At 48.5% G+C, this 24,653-nt stretch overlaps 1 protein-coding gene across 1 annotated transcript in view; it reads left to right on the top strand.

Moving 5' to 3' along the window:
• NISCH (nischarin) overlaps nt 1-24,653 on the top strand; it is a gene marked incomplete at its 5' end in the record, with an annotated part of 44,761 nt that overhangs the window by 16,019 nt on the left and 4,089 nt on the right. The window contains 11 exon segments of the mRNA XM_079713012.1: nt 349-501; nt 1,499-1,567; nt 2,078-2,263; nt 2,418-2,546; nt 3,712-3,825; nt 4,175-4,286; nt 8,377-8,501; nt 9,642-9,691; nt 21,111-22,520; nt 23,847-23,902; nt 23,905-23,959. Of these exon segments, the coding sequence (XP_079569138.1) occupies nt 349-501; nt 1,499-1,567; nt 2,078-2,263; nt 2,418-2,546; nt 3,712-3,825; nt 4,175-4,286; nt 8,377-8,501; nt 9,642-9,691; nt 21,111-22,520; nt 23,847-23,902; nt 23,905-23,959 (2,459 nt within the window).

The following is a 24,653-nucleotide window of genomic DNA, read 5'->3' as shown; positions in this document are numbered from 1 at the left end:
AGTGCCAGCTTGTAAAGCACAGTTGCCTGGGAACACTGCAAATTCTGACATTCAGTCTCTGAGATTTAAGCCAGAAAAGGCATCACCGTATAACGAGGCTCTTGGGAGCTGGAAAAGCATTTGCTCAGGTAGGGCCAGAACATATTCCAAGTGGCTGTTATGTTTCTGAACTCTTCAGTTATTTCACAATCATTTCAAGGCATATGAACCAAAAGCCCCATTTTAATGCAAGTTCACTTCCACATACTAAATATGCTCCAGCCCTTCCTGAAATTTTGCAATGATTGTGTTCCCAGTCAGTGTTGCATGAGGGCCCACGTGTGGTGCTCACCAGATGTTCTTACACAGGAAGTCCTCGTTCCTGAAGCCTCAGAATTTGATGAGTGGGAGCCAGCAGGCGCAGCCCTGGAGGGCACTGTGACTGCCGTCATCCCCACGTGGCAGGCGCTGACCACTCTGGACTTGAGTCACAACAGCATTTCTGAGATCGATGAGTCTGTGGTAAGCTCTCCACGGCCTGACCAGACACTGGGGTTGGGTATTCAACCTGGCTTTTTCTAGAAGGACCTGTACCCAGTGCTCTGTACATTGCCTGTAATTTTTAAGTTAATTTCAAAATGAGGTTATTTAAACGAGGTGAGGAATGCTTAGAACCAAATGAAGTGTATTAATTGCATGTACATTTGATAGAACAGAAACACAGTAAGTAGTGAAATTTATTCCCAAGGAGTGTAGCAGAAAAATCAGTCTATAGGTTCCAGGGACTTCCCTGGTGGTCCAGTGGTTAAGACTCTGCACTTCCACTGCAGGGAGCACGGGTTTGATCCCTGGTCGGGGAACTAAGATCCCGCATGCCACATGGCACGGCCAAAAAAAAGAAAGGTTCTAGATGTGCCCATGTAAGAGTGACATCCAGATGGTACTTGGGCAGTAGGACCGTGATTCCTGTACTTGTGCCTCTCAGTGGGTGTGGGTAGAGTTGAAGGACACACCTCCTTCTGTCTGCAGCCCTGCCATTTGTCTTTTTTGTGTGTGTGTGTGTGTGTGTGGTATGCGGGCCTCTCACTGTTGTGGCCTCTCCCGTTGCGGAGCACAGGCTCCGGATGCACAGGCTCAGCGGCCATGGCTCACAGACCCAGCTGCTCCGCGGCATGTGGGATCTTCCCGGACCAGGGCACGAACCCGTGTCCCCTGCATCAGCAGGCAGACTCTCAACCACTGCGCCAGCAGGGAAGCCCCATTTGTCATTTTTACAAGCCAAGTGTTCCGTAAAAACAGTGGGTCATGCTCAGCACTGGAGTCCCTGTGTTATGTGTTCCTGAGGACGTGCTTCTGGGTGGGCACTGGGAGGTGTCACGTCAGGGGCCCTGCACAGATGGCTAGCCCAGGAGTCTGTGGTCAGGAGGAAGCCTCCCAGGTTGTCTGTCCACCATGTCCAGGGGCCATGTGGGGTCCAGCTACCTAGGATAACGTCATGTGTTATCTTTTCTTTCACAAGAAACTGATTCCAAAGATTGAGTTCCTGGACCTGAGTCACAATGGAGTGCTGGTCGTGGACAATCTGCAGGTAATTTGTGTCTTTGGAGACCATCATTGCCTGCAGGCTTCTCACAAGGTCCCATTCTCCTGAGATGCAGCCTTGGGAGTTTGGCCGTACTCTGGGGTTTCTCTCATGGGCACTCGAAAGGTGTCTGCGTGCACCAGAGGTTTGTAAAGGCAGGGGCTGCTGCCCTTCCCTTTGGGTCCCAATGATGCACACTGAGCATTTGTTGCTCTCGTTCCCCCAAATTAGAAAAGATGTGTAAATACAAATCGAGCATGATGAAGATGATGTGCCTCCGTTGTGAAGATGGACAGCCTCATTTTCAAAGCCCGTGCCTACCCTGTGGGCCATGCTGCCCCTGCGGGGGATGCAGCTGGGCTGTAACCTGTGCAGGGAAGAGGGATTTCCCTTCGGAATAACTGTCAGAGGAACTGGTCATTTTAGGTTGGAAGGCCCATCACACCTTTAATGTCAGTCCCCTTTCTTTGGAGCCTTGACCTTAACCACTTTACTCTGTTCTCAATGCTGCCGCAGCACCTGTACAACCTCGTGCACCTGGACCTTTCCTACAACAAGCTCTCCTTCCTGGAAGGGGTTCACACCAAATTGGGGAACATCAAGACCCTGAACCTGGCAGGCAACCTCCTGGGGAGTCTGAGTGGCCTGCACAAGCTCTACTCCCTGGTCAACCTGGATCTCAGCGACAACAGAATCGAACAGGTGAGCCATGCCCCAGGAGGGTCTTGGGGTTCTGGAGTGGCTGTGCCTTGGCGTTGATCACTTTAGCGAGAATGGTGGGCTTCCTTTCTTTGACTGTCAAGTGTGTGGTCACCTTGCTGAAGTGTTAAAGAAGGGACACGGGAATGCCTTGCAGATGGAGGAGGTCAGGAGCATCGGCAGCCTCCCGTGTCTGGAGCATGTGACTCTGCTCAACAACCCTCTGAGCATCATCCCTGACTACCGGACCAAGGTGCTGGCTCAGTTCGGAGAGCGGGCCTCGGAGGTAAGCTGCTCGGGGAGGGGTCAGCTGGAGGTGACATCCGCTTACGTATACTTGCCTGATTCAGAAGGACGTCCTGACCCTGAGGGGCCTTTCATATCTGGGAAGTCCGCTGCCTCCCCAGGAAAAGGTTCCCTCATGCATCTCTTCTTGAGGGCCACCGGCTGCCGTGCTTCTTCAGTGGGCTTCCCCTCACCTCTATCAGAGCTTCAGGTCGGGGTGCTCCCCAGGAATCAGTAGGCACAGCCTGAGTGTGGAGGGACTGCTTCAATTTGTTAAAAAGTAATGTTTATTGTAGACAAGGGTCAGGAATAAGATATCTGAAATAATTATATTTCCTGGACAACCTCTGGCCATAAAGTCTGACCATAAACCTGAAGGGTTTGCCCACCTTGGCCAGTGTCACCCAGCCCAGTATCTGCTGTCTGCCCAGTGGCCGCCTGCTGCCCCGCCAGCCCAACAGGTCCGCCTCCAGGTTCACCTGTCTCCTCAGCCTCAAGCAGGCTCCCTCCACTCTCCCCAAATCCCAGGCTGGAAGATACCTGGGAGTCTGTTTGCATCCTCCCCCCAACCCCTCCCATCTCTTTTCAGCCCCAAGTGCACCTTTCTCCACACTGTCACCAAGACAACATTCACAAGATGTCACCTCCTCCCCTCCCTGGCCCTTGCGACCTTCCCTCATTTGACCACACTGCTGCTCCCCAGTGCCTGCCGGCCCACAGCTCCCTCCTGCACTTGCAGGTGGCGTCCCTGCCCTTCTCCCTGCTTCCCATGCCTTTGCCCTCCCAGTTCCCCAGCCCAGAAGGCCCTCCCCTTGCTCTTTGCAGATCTGAGTTCCGCCATAATTGGAGGCTTAGTTCAAGGCACCAGCTTCCCCCCTCTCCCAGCCACCCCAGAGGCCTTCGCAGTGGCCCCTGCAGCCCTTCCTTCCCTTCCTGGAGAGGGACTCCCAGAACTGGGCTAGGCAGTGTGGGACCTCCCTGGGCCACTCCAAGGAGCTCCCAGGTCGCTTCCACGGGTGGCGAGGAGCTCACCTCCCAGCAGGCTGAGCCTCCGCAGCCTCCTGTGTCCTCACGGGGCCTGGCTCACCCCTCGGTGGGACCCTGCCATTCTGCTCCCTCCATGCTTGCCAGCACCTATGCTGATAGCTATTTTCTGGACACTGTAGGTCTGTCTGGACAACACAGTGACCACAGAGAAGGAGTTGGACACGGTGGAAGTGCTAAAAGCGATTCAGAAAGCCAAGGAGGTCAAGTCCAAATTAAGCAACCCTGAGAAGAAGGTGGGTCTTTGTGTGGGAGGTGGGAGGAGGGGTGGTGAGGAGCCAGCCGGGGAAGGAGCTGGCTGGCAGTGGAACTGGGCCAGGGAGCATTCCGGGCCATGGAGTCCTGGCTGCACCCCCTCCCCCCAGGCTGCATGACCCTGGGCTTTCACGGCCCCTCTGTTCTTGTCTGTGAGACGGGGGTCGCGATAGGACTTGCCGCATGGGGCTGCTGAGGGTTAGTTAAGATCTCTTTCCCTGTCACTGATGTTTCTCAGAGCCATGAGCTTCTCACATCTCAGGCTCTGCCAGGTTCTGTTCTCTTCTGCATCTGTCTCCTCTCCTCGACTGACTCAGCACTTCTCCTCAGGTCAGTGAGGATTCTAGGCTCTCTGCTGCCCCGTGCGTCAGGCCCAGCAGCTCCCCTCCCACCGTGGCTCCCACCTCTGCCTCCCTGCCCCAGCCCATCCTCTCCAACCAAGGTAATCGCGTGTGTATCTTTCTCCCTGGCAGAGCTGCACGTGCCCTGCCTGGGCCCCCAGCTGGGCTGGCGTTGGGGGAGAGATGCCGGCACCTGTTCCCTACACGGTTCAGATGCAGGGAGGGCGTGGTGCTGTCTCCACACCAGCCCCTCTCGGGGTGGCGCATGGCTGGGGGGGTGCCTGGCTGAGGTTTGCTTAGTGAGGACTCCCAATTGCTCTGACACACACATCCAGATCCTCTAGGGTACCACGGGGTGTGCTCTTTGAACTGGCTGCTGGCCCATAAGGACCCCACTGGCCCATAGGCAGTGGAGGCAGAGTGGCTCCTTGTTCATGGGAACCCAGGCCTGCTTACTTCCCTAAGTCGGGCACCCCAATACCTGCGTGGGGAGCGTGCCTCACTGCCATGGCCCTGGTGGTATGACCCAGCCCCAAACGCTGTGTTGGTGGGGCCAAGATGGGCTGTCTGTGAACCCATGGAAGACCAATCCCTTTCATCCACCCACTGTCTTAGCGTTTTCAAAGGGCTTTCACCTCTGAACCCAGGCATCCTCGGAGATGAGTGAGTGAAGCAGGTCCCATGAGTGTCTGCTGGCCCGGCCCCCACGGAAGAGGGGAGGGTGTGCCGTCCCGAGTGGAGCCGAGGCTCGGGACACACAGGAAAGAACGCCGCCCACCCGGGCTCCTGGAGACGGAGAACTTGGTGTGAGGTCTTGGGAAAACAGTTTGACCCTATGTTTCAAGAGCCAGAAAAACGTTCCCACCCCTTGACCTGGTAACCCCGCTGGTGGGGATTTTATCTTAGCGGGATAAGATAACAGGGAAGTGGGAGGTGAGATGCTCACCGAAGCACTGTTTATGCTAGCTAAACATGGGCCGTGATGGACGTCAGAGAGTGAGAGGGAGATTAAGCTGTGGTCCAGAATACCCTGCAGCCATCACAGCCGAGAGGGGAAGGCTGGATAAGAAAGGAGAAGTGCTGGGTTGAGTCAGAGAGCCTGCGCAGGGCAGCGCACCGAGGTCACAGCCGTGGACGTGAGCCAGAGAGTGTATGGGGACGTTGGTGCTGGAGCAGTCGTCTGTTTGCTTTTGTAACACTCTTGACTGAGAAATTTCGGTTTTATTTTTTTACGTAAAAGGGGAAGGGGTTTGTATCACTGTGAAGATGCTTCCCTGACCGTGTCTCCTGCCAAGGGGCCAGAGCCCTCCTCAGGCCCCCCGCCCTGCGCTGCCTGTCACAGCCCTGGGTGCCTGTGGGGGGACTGCCTGGCTAGGCTCTGGGGCCAGGGGCCAGGGCCCAGCCTGTTCTCAGTCAGCGTTGGTTGAGTCGGGGAATGAGTGAGCCGCAGGCGGGCGAGGAAGGCGTCTGCCCCTACAGCCGTAGCTGTGGGCAGCGCCCCCTTTGGTGGCAAAGCCTCTGCACCAGCCAGGCCCAGGCCTCAGCCCCTTTCTTCGCTGCCCCCGCTCCTGGGGACACGCCATGCAGTGGCTCACTGTAGTCTTCCCCCTTCCCACTACTGGACCTTTAGACGTTGTCTCCAGATCTGCACCTCTTATAAATAAAACTGCAGTGGATGTCTCTGTGTGCACATCTCTTTCCTTTTGGTGAGAAACAACAAAGGTTGGGCCCCGTCTAAGCATTCTAATGTCCCCTGTCCCATTCTCTGAGTGGCCCTTTCTGACCACTTGTTTGTACAGACCACAGTCCAGGAAGGAAGCAGAAAGACTGTCCCTATCCACATTTCCTCAGTTCCAAACAGGGCTTGGGTGGGTAGTGACAGGAAAATGTTCTTTTTCTTGCTAACGTGGAGGAATCTGCAGAAGTTTGTGTTCAGCCACGTGCTATTGGACTTTGCCTGCATGGGTGAGGATTTCTCCCTAGGTGGGGGAGCAGCTTTGTTCCCAGCCCAGTTCTGTAGAAGTGAACATACTTGTGAATCAACTGGGCCCCCGGGGGCCTGCCTGGAGGGGCGCTGTCCAGTAAACACCAGGCCTCTGGTCATCTCAGGAGCTGTTAGCCAGCTTGTTGGAGCCATGGAGGGTTGTGGCCACAGGGACTGATGTGCAAAATGACCGAGTTGATTCTCCAGCCAGGTCCAGGGGCTGAGAGGAGGCCGCAGAGAAGGGGTTAGGAGCAGACACCTGGGCTGGGTCACCTGAGTTTGCATCCCAGCTTTCTGGCTGTGGTCCCTCAAGCAACTTGTTGCCTCCTGAAGCTCTGTTTTCTCTACCCTACTTCATCGATTCTAAGATGCACACATTTCCACCTTGTGACTTCTCTGAAATTGAGATGCATCTTTCAGTCAGTGGCGTCTCATAGTTGCTGTCAGCCAGCTGGTATTCGTGATGGAGTTGTGTGAAAACCTTCCGTGGACACCTGCTGAGACCAAGATGGCGCCACATCTACGCATCTTAGATTTGATGAGCTGTGGTAAATAACGGGAGGTGTGCGTGAGCTAATGCTGGGGAAACACTTAGCACTGCTTCTGGTCCATCAGAAGGGGTCAGTAAGGGCTTCCTGCCTGCATCCTTTTTGGAGGGTTTCAAGATGACCAGGACAATGCCCCTGAGGAACTTGGAGCCTCTTGGGAAGATGAGCTGTACCCCCAAGGGAGAACAGGGCAGAGTGATTTGGGTCATTTGTGGAAGACAGAAGTCTGTCTAGAGCAGAGAGGACTTTGCAGTGGAGTTGTATGTGAGGTGAATGTCAAAGGATGGTAGGATCTGAGCATGTGAGGGAGGAGGGGGTGGATTCTAGGAGAGAACAGCTTCATGCCTGGCTGTGTGCCTGCTGCCCTTCCTGCCTGTGCACAGCCCCTGCTGCTTTGCCCTGGGGGGTGTCTGGGCTTGGGCCATCTGCCTGCCTAGCCCATGGCCAGAGGACCTGGGCCATTGGGAGTTGTCCTGAGCCCAGCCAGCAGCTGAGCTGGACGAGGGCCTGTGACCTCTGGGGCTCTTGAGTTCTCTGAGGCATTTTGTTGGGCCGTGGTGACTGGTGGTAAACCCGGGCTATGGAGGCAAGCCCTGGGCTCCTCCAGGTTTCTGCAAAACTTGGAGTTGATGCCCAGCATTCATCCAATCAGCTGCATTTAGGAGGAAGTTAAAAAAGATTTTACCCTCAACCAATGTGGAAAATGTCTGGAGTGAAGTAATGGGCCCAGACAAGCTGTAATAATAATACAACAGCGTCAGCAGGCTTCAGAAGCAGCCCAAGTGAGTCAGAGCGTGCTGCTGTCCACGGGCGGTGGCCCAGGGGAGGATCAGTGGGATGTGTCCTGTGGGAAGGTGGGCATCGGTTGTCCTTGCCAGCCCTGGAGGAAACCTGAGCCTGCAAGAACGCCTGGCCTTCTGATGAGGGGTCTTGTGCCCCTGTGTCTGCAAAACTCCGCAGGGATGCTGGAGTGGCGGGTAGGGGGACTTGAACCATTTCCCCAAGAAGACGCTCTAGGAGCAAACACGTTTAAGGCTCTTGGTGGACATATTGCCAAACTGCTCTCCACATGGGTGGGGCAGCTTGCACCCCAGTGCCTGCCTCTGCCAGTTAGGCCAAACAGCCTGACCTTTTGCCAAAGTGAGAGGCCAAACTTGCCCTTCTTTGATGGCTCGCAAGGGTGAGCTTGTATCTTGTGTTACGCCTGTTGGCCGTTGTTTTGTGGAATGTCTGTTCATTCTTTGCAGTCTCCTAATGGGATTTCTAATTTTCTCCCCCCATTTTTTGTTATCTGTAAGAGCGTTTTATAGATTAAAGATACAAGCCTTTGACAAATGTTGTGAGCACTTTTTTCTCGTTTCGTTTAGGTTTCTTTTTTTACTTACAGAAGTTTAGCTTTTATGCAGTCACGCCTCAATTTCTTCCTTTGGATTTAGGCTCAGAAAGTCTCTCCCTACCGTGAGATTAGATAAGCAGTCATTTGTTCTTCTAGTTATTTTAAGATTTCAGTTTCAACATTTTCTTCTATAATCCATGTGGCTAGGTTTGGGGTCTGATTAGCCCCCAGCCATGCCAGTAGCCCGAGGGTCCAGCCCCATTTGTTGAATGGCTGCTCTCCCTGCCCCGCCTGCCCCACCCGCCTGCCCCTGGTCTCTCCAGGAATCATGTTTGTGCAAGAAGAGGCCCTGGCCAGCAGCCTGTCATCCACCGACAGTCTGACTCCTGAGGACCGGCCCATTGCGCGGGGATGCTCTGATTCCTTGGAGTCCATCCCTGCAGGACAGGTAACATCCTCCTCCTGCTTCTGGGGGTTGGTTACCTCTGCGGCCAGCTCTTCTGCCTGAAGCTGTCTGGAAGTAGGAGGTGGCCTGGCTGGAGTTGTAGCAGATGCTGCCAGTGCTTGGTGTGCTCTGCTTTGTGGTTAAGGGTCTGTTCAGTTAGCGTCTGTCGTCTGTCTGTCTTTTTCTTTGGACTGATGGGAATAGACAGTTTTCTCTTACTGGACCCTGGGGGGCAAAGCCACATAACCCTTACAGCATGTGAGCAGACTCCCTGGGGAAAGTTCAGAAGGCCCTGATCAGGGGTGGCTTGTTTGGGCTCCACACCCATCAGGAAGTTTCTCCCCCTGCTGTCTGGCACCCCTGGGCCATTTTGCCTGTTTCTGCACATCACCCACCCTGGTAATCTGGGACACGCTGTGACTCTGTTACTTCTTCCGTGGCTGCTCCTGAGGGTCTCTGAGCTGCTTCCTGTGTCTTGGAAAGAAAGAGGACGGCAGGTGTGGTGCGAGGGGCTCGTTTGCTGTGTGCGTGGGGAGTGTGCTTGGTAACTGGACCTGCCCAGCCCTGTCTCTTTTCACCAACACAGTGTCACGGCCATGTGGCACTGGGGCAGTGGGCAGAGTCCTCGCTCCGTCCCGGCACTCCACTGCATTCTCCCTTCACCCTCCCCAGGGTCACAGCAGGAGGCTCCTGAGCCCTAGGTCTTCCCCGCTTCCCAGAGACCACTGGGAGGGTCTTGCCAGGCACTGCACAGCCTCTGCTCACCATGTTCTCTGCTGGCCCGGTACCAAGTTGCTAGATGGTCCACATGGACCCTGTGGGATGGCACAGGGAACATTCAGATGCCAGACCCAGAGGCACAATCTGAGCTTGCGGAAGGCAAGAGGCTTTGGCCCAGGGGTTGGGAGTGTGGGCTGGGGTCAGACTGACACGGTTGGGAATCTTAGCTCTGCTGTGCACTGGCAGGATGACTGAGTGAGGCCCTCTGCCTCTCTGGGCCCCAGGATCCACCGTAGGGTGGAGTGTGGGGATAGCAAGGAGCCTCCTGCTGCGCCACGAAGGAGTGCTCGGGGCCTGGCGCCCGGTGAATGCCAGGGCATGGCTGCGGCAGGTGGGGGCTGACTGCGTTTCCTTTCCTGGCAGGCACCTTCTGATGATTTAAGAGACGTGCCGGGAGCTGTTGGCGGTGCAAGGTAAGAAAGAGGCTATCGTGGAAGGCATTCTGGGCCTTCTGCACACGCTCTGTGGGCCAGTAGTAACCAAGATTTTCTTAAAAGTCTGTTTGCACAAGTCGTATAGGACTATTTCTTCCTTTAAATATATAAACACAGCTGAAATGGGCTCTGATCTGTTTCCAAGTTCTAATCCCTAAACTTTGCATTGACACATGTTATCCTACGCTAGGGGTCAGCAGGTCAAAGGCAATTTAGTACACTGCCTGTTTTGTACAGTCTGTGAGCTAAAAATGATTGTTCCATTCTTAAGGAGCTGTTTTTTAAAAAAAACGATGTGGGTGTTTACTGTCTTTACAGAAGAGGCTCCCCAACCCCATTCTACATACCCTTTTTCACCAGGGCCAGTAGAGGCCAAGAGGCGCTTGAATTTATTTTTTTAAATTTTTATTGGAGTATAGTTGATTTCAATGTTGTGTTAGTTTCAGGTGTACAGCAAAGTGAATCAGTTATGCATATATCCACTCTTTTTAAGGTCTTTTCCCATATAGATCATTACAGAGTGTTGTGTAGAGTTCCCTGTGCTATACAGTAGGTCCTTATTAGTTATCTATTTTATATATAGTAGTGTATACATACGAATCACAATCTCCCATTTTATTCCTCCTCCACTTCCCCCCAGTAACCATAAGCTTGTTTTCTACATCTGTGAATCTATTTCTGTTTTGTAAATAAGTTTATTTGTACCACTTTTTTTGGATTCTACATATAAGCAATATCATATGATATTTGTCTTTGTCTAACTTCACTCAGTATGACAATTCCTAGGTCCATCCATGTTGCTGCAAATGACATTATTTCATTCTTTTTTATGGCTGAGTAGTATTCCATTGTATATGTGTACCAGATCTTCTTTATTCATTCATCTGTTGATGGACATTTAGGTTGCTTCCATGTCTTGGCTATTGTAAACAGTGCTGCAGTGAACATTGGGGTGTATGTAGCTTTTCGAATTACGGTTTTCTCCAGATATATGGCCAGGAGTGGGATTGCTAGATCATATGGTAGTTCTATATTTAGTTTTTTAAGGAACCTCCATACCGTTCTCCATAATGGTTGTACCGATTTACATTCCCACCAGCAGTGCAAGAGGGTTCCTTTTTCTCCACACCGTCTCCAGCATTTACTATTTGTAGATTTTTTGATGATGGCCATTCTGACCAGTGTGAGGTGAAACCTCAGTGTAGTTTTGATTTGCTTTTCTCTAATAATTAATGATGTTGAGCATCTTTTCATGTGCTTTTTGGCCATCTACATGCCTTCTTTGGAGAAATGTCTATTTAGATCTTCCACTCATTTTTTGACTGGGATGTTTGTTTTTTTGATATTGAGCTGCATGAACTGTTTGTGTATTTTGGAGATTAATCCCTTGTTGGTCGCTTCGTTTGCAAATACTTCCTTCCATTCTGTGGGTTGTCTTCATTTTTTTTTTTTAACATCTTTATTGGAGTATAATTGCTTTACACTGGTGTGTTAGTTTCTGTAGGTTCTTATTAGTTATCTGTTTTATACATATTGGTGTATATACGTCAATCCCAATCTCGCAATTCATCCCACCACCACCACCACCCCCCGTTGCTTTCCCCCCTTGGTGTCCATACGTTTGTTCTCTACATCTGTGTTTCTATTTCTGCCCTGAAGACCGGTTCACCTGTACCATTTTTCTAGGTCCCACATATATGCGTTAATATATGGTATTTGTTTTTCTCTTTCTGACTTCACCCTGTAGGACAGTCTCTAGATCCATCTCCATCTCTACAAATGACCCAATTTCGTTCTTTTTTTATGGCTGAGTAATATTCCATTTTATATACGTGACACATCTTCTTTATCCATTTGTCTGTCGATGGGCATTTAGGTTGCTTCCATGACGTGGCTATTGTAAATAGTGCTGCAATGAACATTGGGGTGCATGTGTCTTTCTGAGTTATGGTTTTCTCTGGGTATATGCCCAGTAGTGGGATTGCTGGGTTATACGGTAATTCTATTTTTAGTTTTTTAAGGAACCTCCATACTGTTCTCCATAGTGGCTGTATCAATTTACATTCCCACCAACAGTGCAAGAGGGTTCCCTTTTCTCCACATGTGGGTTGTCTTTTCATTTTGTTTATGGTTTCCTTTGCTGTGCAAAACCTTTTAAGTTAAGTTAGGTCCCATTTGTTTATTTTTGTTTTTATTTTCATTACTCTAGGAGGTGGATCAAAAAAGATATTGCTGCGAGTTATGTCAGCAATATATGTATATATGTATACATATATTTATATACATATGCAGTGTATATGTATACAGTGTATACATATACAATATGTATATTTATATGCATATACAATATATATACATATACAATATATGTATATATATACATATATTTTAGTTTGCTTGTTTTTCCTTTAATTGAAGTATAGTTGATGTGCAATATTATACAGGTGTACAATATAGTGATTCAATTTTTAAAGGTTATAATCCAGTTATAGTTATTATAAAATATTGACTGTATTCCCTGTGTTGTACTATATATCCTTGTAGCGTTTTTTATACATAATAGTTCATACTTTTTTTTTTTTTTTTGCGGTACGTGGGCCTCTCACTGTTGTGGCCTCTCCCGTTGCGGAGCACAGGCTCCGGACGCGCAGGCTCAGTGGCCATAGCTCACGGGCCCAGCCGCTCTGCGGCACGTGGGATCTTCCTGGACTGGGGCACGAACCCGTGTCCCCTGCATCGGCAGGCGGACTCTCAACCACTGCTGCACCACCAGGGAAGCCTTAGTTCATACTTCTTAATCCTGTACCCCTATCTGGCCCATTCTTCCTTCCCTCTCCCCATTGATAAACACTAGTTCTCTATATCTTTTTTGTTATAGTCACCAGTTTGTTTTATTTTTTAGATTCCACATAAAAGTGATATCATACAATATTTGTCTGTTTGACTTATTTCACTTATCATAATACCCTCCAAGTCCATCCATGTTGTTTCAAATGGCAAAATTTCATTATTTTTATGGCTGAGTGGTATTCCATTGTACATATGTACCACATCTTCTTTATCCAGTCATCTGTTGATGGACACTTAGGTTGCTTCTATATCTTGGCAATTGTAAATAATGCTGCTATGAACATTGGGGCATATCTGTCTATTTGAATTAGTGTTTTGGTTTTCTTGGGGTATATACCCAGGAATGGAATTGCTGGGTCATATGGTAGTTCTATTTTTTTTTTTTTTTTTTTTTTGCGGTACACGGGCCTCTCACTGTTGTGGCTTCTCCCGTCGTGGAGCACAGGCTCTGGACATGCAGGCTCAGCGGCCATGGCTCACGGGCCCAGCCGCTCCGCGGCACGTGGGATCTTCCCGGACCGGAGCACGAACCCGTGTCCCCTGCATCGGCAGGCGGACTCTCAACCACTGCGCCACCAGGGAAGCCCTATTTTTAGCTTTTTGAGAAACCTCCATGCTGTTTTCCACAGTGGCTGCACCAAGTTATATTGCCACCAACAGTATATAAGAATTCCCTTTTCTCCACATCCTTGCCAACATTATTTGCATTCTTTTTGGTGATAGCCGTTCTGACATGTGTGAGGTGATAGCTCATTGTGGTTTTGGTTTGCATTTCCCTGATGATTAGTGATATTGAGCATCTTTTTATGTGCCTGTTGAGTGCTGCCTATATTTTCCTCTAAGAGTTGTATAGTATCCAGCCTTACATTTAGGTCTTTAATCCATTTTGAGCTTATTTTTGTGTATGGTGTTAGGGAGTGTTCTAATTTCACTTTTTCACATGTAGCTGTCCAGTTTTCCCAGCACCACTTATTGAAGAGACTGTCTTGTCTGCATTGTATATTCTTGCCTCTTTTGTCATAGATTAGTTGACCATAGACGTGTGGGTTTATCTCTGGGCTTTCTCTCCTGTTCCATTGATCTATATTTCTGTTTTTATGCCATTACCAACCTGTTTTGATTACTGTAGCTTTGTAGTATAGTCTGAAGTCAGGGAGGCTGATGCCTCCAGCTCCGTTTTTCTTTCTCAAAATTGCTTTGGCTATTCAAAGCAATTTGTCTTTTGTGTTACCATACAAATTGTAAAAGTTTTTGTTGTAATTCTGTGAAAAATGCAATTAGTGGGACTTCCCTGGTGGTGCAGTGGTTGAGAGTCCTCCTGCCAATGCAGGGGACACGGGTTTGAGCCCTGGTCCGGGAAGATCCCACATGCCGTGGAGCAAATAAGCCCGTGTGCCACAACTACTAAGCCTGCGCTCTAGAGCCAGTGAGCCACAACTACTGAGCCCGTGTGCTGCAACTACTGAAGCCCTCGCGCCTAAAGCCTGTGCTCCCCAACAAGAGATGCCACCGCAACGAGAAGCCCACGTACCACAAGGAAGAGGAGCCCCCACTCGCCACAAATAGAGAAAGCCCAGGCACAGCAACAAAGACCCAACGCAGCCAAAAAAAAAAAAAAAAAATGCAATTAGTAATTTGATAGGGATTGCATTGCATCTGTAGATTGCTTTGGGTAGTATAGTCATTTTGACAATATTGATTCTTCCAATCCAGGAACATAGTACATCTCTCCATCTGTTTGTGTCATCTTTGATTTCTTTCATCAGCATCTTATAGTTTTCTGAGTACAGGTCTTTTGCCTCCTTAGGTAGGTTTATTCCTAGGTATTTTATTCTTTTTTTTTTTTTTTTTTTTTTTTTGCGATACGCGGGCCTCTCACTGTTGTGGCCTCTCCCGTTGCGGAGCGCAGGCTCTGGACGTGCAGGCTCAGCGGCCATGGCTTATGGGCCCAGCTGCTCCGCAGCATGTGGGATCTTCCCGGACCAGGGCACGAACCCGTGTCCCCTGCATCGGCAGGCGGACTCTCAACCACTGCGCCACCAGGGAAGCCTGGTATTTTATTCTTTTTGTTGCAGTGGTAAATGGGAGTGTTTCCTTAATTTCTCTTTCTGATCTTTTGTTGTTAGTATATAGGAATGCAAGAGATTTCTGTGTATTAATTTTGTATCCTGCAAATTCACTGATGAGCTCTAGTAGTTTTCTGATAGTGTCTTTAGGATTCTCTGTGTATAGTATCATGTCATCTGCAAACAGTGACAGTTTTACTTCTTCTTTTCCAATTCGGATTCTTTTTATTTCTTCTCTGATTGCCGTGGCTAGAAATTCCAAAACTGTGTTGAATAAAAGTGGCAAGAGTGGACATCCTTGTCTTGTTCCTGATCTTAGAGGAAATGCTTTCAGTTTTTCACCATTGAGAATGATGTTGGCTGTGGGTTTGTTGTATATGGCCTTTATTATGTTGAGGTAGGTTCCTTCTGTGCCTGCTCTCTAGAGAGTTTTTATCATAAATGGGTGTTGGATTTTGTCAAAAGCTTTTTCTGCATCTATTGAGATGATCATATATTTTTTATTCTTCAGTTTGTTAATGTGGTGTATCACGTTGACTGATTTGCATATATTGAAGAATCCTTGCATCCCTGGGATAAATTCCACTTGATCATGGTGTATGATCCTTTTAAGGTGTTGTTAGATTCTGGTTGCTAGTATTTTTTTTTTAACGTCTTTATTAGAGTATAATTGCTTTACGATGGTGTGTTAGTTTCTGCTTTATAACAAAATGAATCCGCTATACATATATCCCCATATCTCCTCCCTCTTGTGTCTCCCTCCCACTCTCCCTATCCCACCCCTCTAGGTGGTCACAAAGCACCGAGCTGATCTCCCTGCGCTATGCAGCTGCTTCCCACTAGCTATCTATTTTACATTTGGTAGTGTATATATGTCCATGCCACTCTCTCACTTCGTCCCAGCTTACCCTTCCTCCTCCCTGTGTCCTCAAGTCCATTCTCTACATCTGCATCTTTATTCCTGTCCTGCCCCTAGGTTCTTCAGAACCTTTTTTTTTTTTTTTTTAGATTCCATATATATGTTAGCGTATGGTATTTGTTTTTCTCTTTCTGACTTACTTCACTCTGTATGACAGACTCTAGTTCCATCCACCTCACTACAGATAACTCAATTTTGTTTCTTTTTATGGCCGAGTAATATTCCATTGTATATATTTGCCACATTTTCTTTATCATATTCCATTGTATATATGTGCCACATCTTCTTTATCCATTCATCTGTCGATGGACACGTAGGTTGCTTCCATGTCCTGGCTATTGTAAATAAGCTGCAATGAACATTGGGGTACATGACTCTTTCTGAATTACAGTTTTCTCAGGGTATATGCCCAGTAGTGGGATTGCTGGGTTGTATGGTAGTTCTTTTTTTAGTTTTTTAAGGAACCTCCATACTGTTCTCTATAGTGGCTGTATCAAGTTACATTCCACCAACAGTGCAAGAGGGTTCCCTTTTCTCCACACCCTCTCCAGCATTTATTGTGTGTAGATTTTTTGATGATGGTCATTCTGACTGGTGTGAGGTGATACCTCATTGTAGTTTTGATTTGCATTTCTCTAATGATTAATGATGTTGAGCATCCTTTCACGTGTTTGTTGGCAATCTGTATATCATCTCTGGAGAAATGTCTGTTTAGATCTTCTGCCCATTTTTGGATTGTTTGTTTTTTTGATAATGAGCTGCATGAGCTGCTTGTAAATTTTGGAGATTAATCCTCTGTCAGTTGCTTCGTTTACAAATATTTTCTCCCATTCTGAGGGTCGTCTTTTCGTCTTGTTTATGTTTTCCTTTGCTGTGTAAAAGCTTTTGAGTTTCATTAGGTCCCATTTGTTTATTTTTGTCTTTATTTCCATTTGTCTAGGAGGTGGGTCAAAAAAGATCTTGCTGTGATTTATGTCATGGAGTGTTCTGCCTGTGTTTTCCTATAAAAGTTTTATAGTGTCTGGTCTTACATTTAGGTCTTTAATCCATTTTGAATTTACTTTGTGTATGGTGTTAGGGAGTGTTCTAATTTCATTCTTTTACATGTAGCTGTCCAGTTTTCCCAGCACCACTTATTGAAGAGGCTGTCTTTTCTCCATTGTATATTATTGCCCCCTTTATCAAAAAAAATGGTGACCATATGTGAGTGGGGTTATCTCTCGGCATTCTGTCCTGTTCCATTGATCTATATTTCTGTTTTTGTGCTGGTACAATACTATCTTGATTACTGTAGCTTTGTAGTGTAGTCTGAAGTTGGGGAGCCTGATTCCTCCAGCTCCGTTTTTCTTTCTCAAGATTGCTTTGGCTATTTGGGGTCTTTTGTGTTTCCATACAAATTGTGAAATTTTTTGTTCTACTTCTGTGAAAAATGCCATTGGTAGTTTGATAAGGATTGCATTGGATCTGTAGATTGCTTTGGGTAGTATAGTCATTTTCACAGTGTTGATTCTTCCAATCCAAGAACATGGTATATCTCTCCATCTGTTTGTGTCACCTTTGATTTATTTCATCAGTGTCTTATAGTTTTCTGCATACAGGTCTTTGTCTCCCTAGGTAGGTTTATTCCTAGGTATTTTATTCTTTTTGTTGCAGTGGTAAATGGGAGTGTTTCCTTAATTTCTCTTTCAGATTTTTCATCATTAATGTATAGGAATGCAAGAGATTTCTGTGCATTAATTTTGTATCCTGCTACTTTACCAAATTAATTGATGAGCTCTAGTAGTTTTCTGGTAGGATCTTTAGGATTCTCTATGTATAGTATCATGTCATCTGCAAACAGTCACAGCTTTACTTCTTCTTTCCACTTTGGATTCCTTTTATTTCTTTTTCTTCTCTGATTGCTGTGGCTAAAACTTCCATAACTATGTTGAATAATAGTGGTGAGAGTGGACAACCTTGTCTTCTTCCTGATCTTAGAGGAAATGGTTTCAGTTTTTCACCATTAAGAACGATGTTGGCTGTGGGTTTTTCATATATGGCCTTTATTATGTTGAGGTAAGTTTCCTCTATGCCTACTTTCTGGAGGGTTTTTATCATAAATGGGTGTTGAATTTTATCGAAAGCTTTTTCTGCATCTATTGAGATGATCATATGGTTTTCCTCCTTCAGTTTGTTAATATGGTTTATCACATTGATTTGCATATATTGAAGAATCCTTGCATTCCTGGGATAAACCCCACTTGATCATGGTGTATGATCCTTTTAATGTGCTGTTGGATTGTGTTTGCTAGTATTTTGGTGAGAATTTTTGTGTCTGTGTTCATCAGTGATATTGGCCTATAATTTTCTTTTTGTGTGGTATCTTTGTCTGGTTTTGGTATCCGGGTGACAGTGGCCTCATAGAATGAGCTTGGGAGTGTTCCTTCCTCTGCAACTTTTTGGGAGAGTTTGAGAAGGAGAGGTGTTAACTCTTCTCTAAATGTTTGGTAGAATTCACCTGTGAAGTCATCTGGTCCTGGACTTTTGTTTGTTGAAAGTTTTTAAATCACAGTTTCAATTTCAGTACTTGTGATTGGTCTGTTCCTATTTTCTATTTCTTCCTAGTTCAGCCTTGGAAGGTTGTACCTTTCTAAGAATTTGTCCATTTCTTCCAGGTTGTCCATTTTATTGGTGTAGAGTTGCTTGTAATAGTCTCTTATTATCCTTCGTACTTCTGTGGTGTCATTTGTTACTTACCTTTTTCATGTCTAATTTCATTGATTTGAGTCCTCTCCCTTTTTTTCCTGATGAATCTCTAGCTAAAGGTTTATCAGTTTTGTTTATCTTTTCAAAGAACCAGCTTTTCGTTTCATTGATCTTTTTTTATTGTTTTCTTTGTCTCTATTTCATTTATTTCTGCTCTGATCTTTATGATTTCTTCTACTCACTTCGGGTTTTGTTTGTTCTTCTTTCTCTAGTTCCTTTAGGTCTAAGGTTAGGTTGTTTATTTGAGATTTTTCTTGTTTCCTGAGGTAAGATTGTATTGCTGTAAACTTCCCTCTTAGAACTGCCTTTGCTGCATCCCATGGGTTTTGGATCGTCATGTTTTTGTCATTTGTCTCTAGGTATTTTTTGATTTCCTCTTTGATTTCTTCAGTGATGCATTGGTTGTTTAGTAATATATTGTTTAGCCTCCATGTGTTTGTGTTTTTTTTCCTGTAATTGATTTCTAATCTCATAGCATTGTGGTCGGAAAGGATGCTTGATATGATTTCAGTTTTCTTAAATTTACCAAGGCTTGATTTGTGTCCCAAGATGTGATCTGTCCTGGAGAATGTTCAGTGTGCACTTGTGAAGAAAGTATATTCTGCTGTTTTCGGATGGAATGCCCTATAAATATCAGTTAAATCCATCTGCTCTGATGTATTATTTAAAGCTTGTGTTTCCCTATTGATCTTCTGTCTGGATGATCTGTCCATTGGTGTAAGTGGGGTGTTAAAGTCCCCCACTGTTACTGTGTTACCGTCGATTTCCCCTTTTATGGCTGTTGGCATTTGCTTTATATATTGAGGTGCTACTATGTTGGGTGCATATATATTTACAATTGTTATATCTTCTTGGATTGATCCCTTGATCATTATGTAGTGTCCTTATCTCTTGTAACAGTCTATTTTGTCTGATACAAGTATTGCTGCTCCAGCTTTCTTTTGATTTCCATCGCTTGGAATCTCTTTTTCCATCCCCTCACTTTCAGCCTATATATGTCCCTAGGTCTGAAGTGGGTCTCCTGTAGACAGCATATATACTGGTCTTGTTTTTGTATCCATTCAGCCAGTCTGCGTCTTTTGGTTGGAGCATTTAATCCATTTACATTTAAGGTAATTATCGATATGTTTGTTCCTATTGCCATTTTTTTAATTGTTTTGGATTTGTTTTTGTTGTTCTTCTTGCTTCCCTTTTTCTTTTGTTCTCTTCTCTTATGGTTTGATGACTATCTTTAGTGTTGTGTTTGGGTTGCTTTTTCTTTTTTGTGTGTGTATCTATTTTAGTTTTTTGGTTTGCAGTTCCCATGAGGTTTTGATATAGCAGTCTACATACAAGGTTGTTTTTAAGTTGCTGGTCTCTTGATTTCAAATGCAGTTCCCATATTCTGCATTTGTAGTCTCCTCATGGTTGCTGGTTTTGACATCATATTTGTGTATGGGTGATTTCCTACTTAATTACTTTATGTTTGCATTTACCAGTGAGCTTTCCCATTTGTGATTTTCTTATTTCTAGTTGTGGCCTCTTTTTTTACCCCCCTTCCTAGAGAAGTTCCTTTAGCATTTGTTGTAAGGCTAATTTGGTGATGCTGAATTCTCTTAGCTTTTGCTTGTCTGTAAAGCTTTTGATTTCTCCGTTGAATCTGAATGAGAGCCTTGCTTGTTAGAGTATTCTTGGTTGTAGGTTTTTCCCTTTCATCACCTATACTCCAATAAAGATGTTTAAAAGACATACATATATATATATATATATGTATATCTTGTGCCACTCTCTTTTGGCCTTCAAGAGTTTCTGCTGAAAAATCAGCTGATGACCTTATAGGGATTCCCTTGTATGTTATTTGTTGCTTTTCCCTTATTGCTTTTAATATTTTTTCTTTGTATTTAATTTTTGTCAGTTTGATTAATATGTGTCTCGGTGTGTTCCTCCTTGGGTTTATCCTGTATGGGACTCTGTGCTTTCTGGACTTGGGTGACTATTTCCTTTCCCATGTTAGGGAACTTTTCAGCTATAATCTCTTCAAATACTTTCTCAGGCCCTTTCCCTTTCTCTTCTTCTTCTGGGACCCCTATAATGTGAATGTTGGTGCATTTAATGTCCCAGAAGTCTCTGAGACTGTCCTCATTTCTTTTCATTCTTTTTTCTTTATTCTATTCTGTGGCAGTGATTTCCACCACTCTGTCTTCCAGCTCACTTATTCGTTCTTCTGCCTCAGTTATTCTGCTACTGATTCCTTATGGTGTGTTTTTCATTTCACTTACTGTGTTGTTCATCTCTGTTCTTTAAATCTTTCGTCTCTTTGTTAAACATTTCTTGTATCTTCTTGGTCTGTGCCTACATTCTTTTTCTGAGGTTTTGAGTCATCATTACTCTGAATTCTTTTTCAGGTAGATTACCTATCTCTAAAGGAGCTTGAATTTAAATGTGAAGGTTCTAAGACCCTCAGCCCACTCCCCACGCCTCTCACCTGTGAAGGCGACTGGGTGCCCCTGCAGGGGACTGTTGTCAAGTTAGTCCATGCCCATGAGCACTCATTGCTCTTGGGGCTTGTGGCCAGCGTCTGAAGGACTGAGAAGTCTTCATGATGTGCGCAGGATTGTGTTGGATGCCTGTGGTCTGGGCCCTGGGAGTGTGGTGGCCCCAGCCTTCCAGCACCTCGGCTCCCCGCCAGGGTGCTTGCTAGGACCAAGCTCAGCTGTTTAGGAGGCTTGGGAGACCCATGTGTTACTTCTTCAGGGCCAGGGGACAGCAGCAGGACTGGACGTGGGAGGTGGGGGCATCCCAGCCCAGCATGTCACTGACCTGGTTTCTCCCCACACAGCCCAGAGCACGCGGAGCCAGAGGTCCAGGTGGTGCCCGGGTCCGGCCAGATCATCTTCCTGCCCTTCACCTGCATTGGCTACACCGCCACCAACCAGGACTTCATCCAGCGCCTGAGCACGCTCATCCGGCAGGCCATTGAGCGGCAGCTACCTGCTTGGATCGAGGCTGCCAACCAGCGAGAGGAGGGCCAGGGCGAGCAGGGCGAGGATGATGATGAGGAGGAGGAGGATGTTACTGAGAACCGCTACTTTGAAATGGGGCCCCCGGATGTGGAGGAAGAGGAAGAGGGTGGGCCAGGAGAGGAAGAGGAAGAAGAGGAGGAAGAAGAGGAGGAGGAGGAGGGCGAGGAGGAGCGCCTGGCTCTGGAGTGGGCCCTGGGTGCAGATGAGGACTTCCTGCTGGAGCACATCCGCATCCTCAAGGTGCTCTGGTGCTTCTTGATCCACGTGCAGGGCAGCATCCGCCAGTTCGCTGCCTGCCTCGTGCTCACAGACTTCGGCATTGCCGTTTTTGAGATCCCGCACCAGGAGTCGCGGGGCAGCAGCCAGCACATCCTCTCCTCCCTGCGCTTTGTGTTCTGCTTCCCGCACGGCGACCTCACCGAGTTTGGCTTCCTCATGCCGGAGCTGTGCCTGGTGCTCAAGGTGCGGCACAGTGAGAACACGCTCTTCATCATCTCAGACGCCGCCAACCTGCACGAGTTCCACGCTGACCTGCGCTCTTGCTTCGCCCCGCAGCACATGGCCATGCTGTGCAGCCCCGTGCTCTACGGCAGCCACACCAGCCTGCAGGAGTTCCTGCGCCAGCTGCTCACCTTCTACAAGGTGGCGGGCGGCTGCCAGGAGCGCAGCCAGGGCTGCTTCCCCGTGTACCTGGTCTACAGTGACAAACGCATGGTGCAGACAGCCGCCGGGGACTACTCGGGCAACATCGAGTGGGCCAGCTGCACGCTGTGCTCCGCTGTGCGGCGCTCCTGCTGTGCACCCTCCGAGGCTGTCAAGTCTGCTGCCATCCCCTACTGGCTGCTGCTCACACCCCAGCACCTCAATGTCATCAAGGCCGACTTCAACCCCATGCCCAATCGTGGCACCCACAACTGCCGCAACCGCAACAGCTTCAAGCTTAGCCGTGTGCCGCTCTCCACTGTGCTTCTGGACCCCACACGCAGCTGCACTCAGCCGAGGGGCGCCTTCGCAGACGGCCACGTGCTTGAGCTGCTTGTGGGCTACCGCTTTGTCACCGCCATCTTCGTGCTGCCCCATGAGAAGTTCCACTTCCTGCGCATCTACAACCAGCTGCGGGCCTCACTGCAGGACCTGAAGACTGTAGTCATTGCCAAGACCCCTGCAACCGGGGACAGGCCTCAGAGCCCTCCTGTGGATGGCCAGCCTGCCGAGGACGGAGCCCGGTAAGACCAAGCATGGGCTTTTTGGGGCCAGGGGGCGGGAGGCCGGCTGAGACCACTCACCTCACCCAGATCTCCAGCACCCCCTCAGCATTGCCTTTGGCTCTCTCGGGCTTGGTGCTGGGCTGCTCCTTATCTCCCAAGGCTTCAGAAGAGGCCCAGGAAAGCTGTCCTTCCACAAAGCCAGGCTGGCCCAGTTCTCTGCCACGTAGAGTCCTGTGTGGCTGGGTCCCCAGGCTCCTGCTCCCACCTTGCCTGGCCCTCTCCACTGGGTCCAAGCATGGCCTCTAGGCATCACCCACGCCTCCTCGCCTCCAGGCTCACAGTCCCGTGGCTGGCTCTGTGAGCTAGGGGGCTGCTTCAGGCACCACCTGCCTCTGACCCCCAGCTCCAAGCCCGTACCCTTTGGTGAGCCACACATGCCTTCTCAGGAAGACCTGGGTTGCTCAGGGGCCCTCTCTGTGTGTAATTTTGTGAGTCTGTTCCAAAGGAGGCTGTTGGCTGAGAGCAGCAAGGTCTGAGTGTGTGAGCTGGGTGGTCACTTTGTGCAAAGCTCCTTTTCTTCTGGGGGGAGAGTGAAGTGCAGAGAGGGGAGGAGTTGGCAGCCCTGTCCTCTTCTTTTTTTTCTTTTTTAATTTCTTTTTGGCTGCATTGGGTCTTCGTTGTTGCGTGTGGGCTTTTTCTAGTTGCGGTGAGTGGGGGCTACTCCTCATTGCGGTGCGCAGGCTTCTCATTGTGGTGGCTTCTCTTGTTGCGGAGCACGGGCTCTAGGCGCGCGGGCTTCAGTAGTTGTGGCACGCGGGCTTCAGTAGTTGTGGCTCGTGGGCTCTAGAGCGCAGGCTCAGTAGTTGTGGCTCACAGGCTTAGTTGCTCTGCGGCATGTGGGATCTTCCCAGACCAGGGCTCAAACCCGTGTCCCCTGCATTGGCAGGCGGATTCTTAACCACTGCGCCACCAGGGAAGCCCAGCCCTGTCCTCTTCTTCCTTACTCTCCTTCCCCTGCTCCTGCCCCCGAGCCTGGCTTCTCTCAGGGCCACTTGGGGTTGGCATATAATGGCTTGTGGGGGGCCATGGTCACACCCACAGGTTCACCTGTGCCTGGGGCTCAAGAGGCGCCCTGTGCCCTTCAGGGTGCCCCTTTCTCCTATTACTGCTCCCAACTTCATGTATGCTGGGGCTTCCCTACCTGGGCAAGAAAGCCCTTTGTTTGTTGGCCTTCCTCTCCCATGAGACATGGTGTAGCTCACTTTCTCTTCCATCCTGGTGGACAGTGGAGACCCTGCCCTCACCCCAGCATCTCACAGGGCATGCCTTCTCTCTCCAACCCAGCCCCTCAACTGATGCTCCCAAAGATCATCCAGCATCTTCCTGGCTGAATCAGGGACCCCTCTTATGCCCAGCTCAAGTCCTATGCTCTCCATAGAGACCCTTGATGCCTCCAGGTACTGGAGAGCCCCTTAGGCCAGAGGCAGCCTTGCATGGCCATCTCTCCGTCTCCCTGCCCCTATGATGAAGCTTCAGATGGTGACACTTTGTCTCAGTTTCCCTGCCACCCCCAAGCCTGGCTGGACCCTGCCCACAGTAGGGACTGCATGCAGAAAGCAGGCGTTCTGCTTCACCCCAGCAGATGCATCTCTGCCCCAAGACAGCAGGAGGACAGCCCAGAGGGCTTGGGGGCATTTGGCCCAGTGCAAGATCAGGGCCCCAGGGATCTCTTTCAACAGCTGGACTGTCCAGTTGAGAGGATGACATCCAGGACTCCCCACCAACATGAGCTTGGGCATGCAGGCTGGTGGCAGGGAGCTCCAAACCTCTGTGAGTGTTCTTTCTGAGCATTGTTTGATCTCATGCTTGGAACAGACTAGAGAAAACCCAGTGTGGCCACATGCAGTGGTGGCCGAGTGGGGTGAGATCCCGGGCCACCTGAGGAGGCCTCAAAGGCAAACTGAGGAGCAGTTTGAGTATTTGGTTCTCAACTCCATGTTCCCCAAGGTCCCAGCCCTGGGCACCTTGGTCCGTGCTCTGGACTCTGTAGTGGCATTTCTGACACCTTTACCACCTTCTCAAAATGATTTTTCAGCCCACGAGCCACATCTGTCTTTCTCAGCCCTGCCCTATCTTCCCATCTCCCCCCGA

The sequence above is a fragment of the Hyperoodon ampullatus genome (genome assembly GCF_949752795.1).
Source record: "Hyperoodon ampullatus genome assembly, chromosome: 10".
NCBI lineage: Eukaryota > Metazoa > Chordata > Mammalia > Artiodactyla > Ziphiidae > Hyperoodon > Hyperoodon ampullatus.
This window is presented reverse-complemented; position numbering and strand designations above follow the sequence as displayed.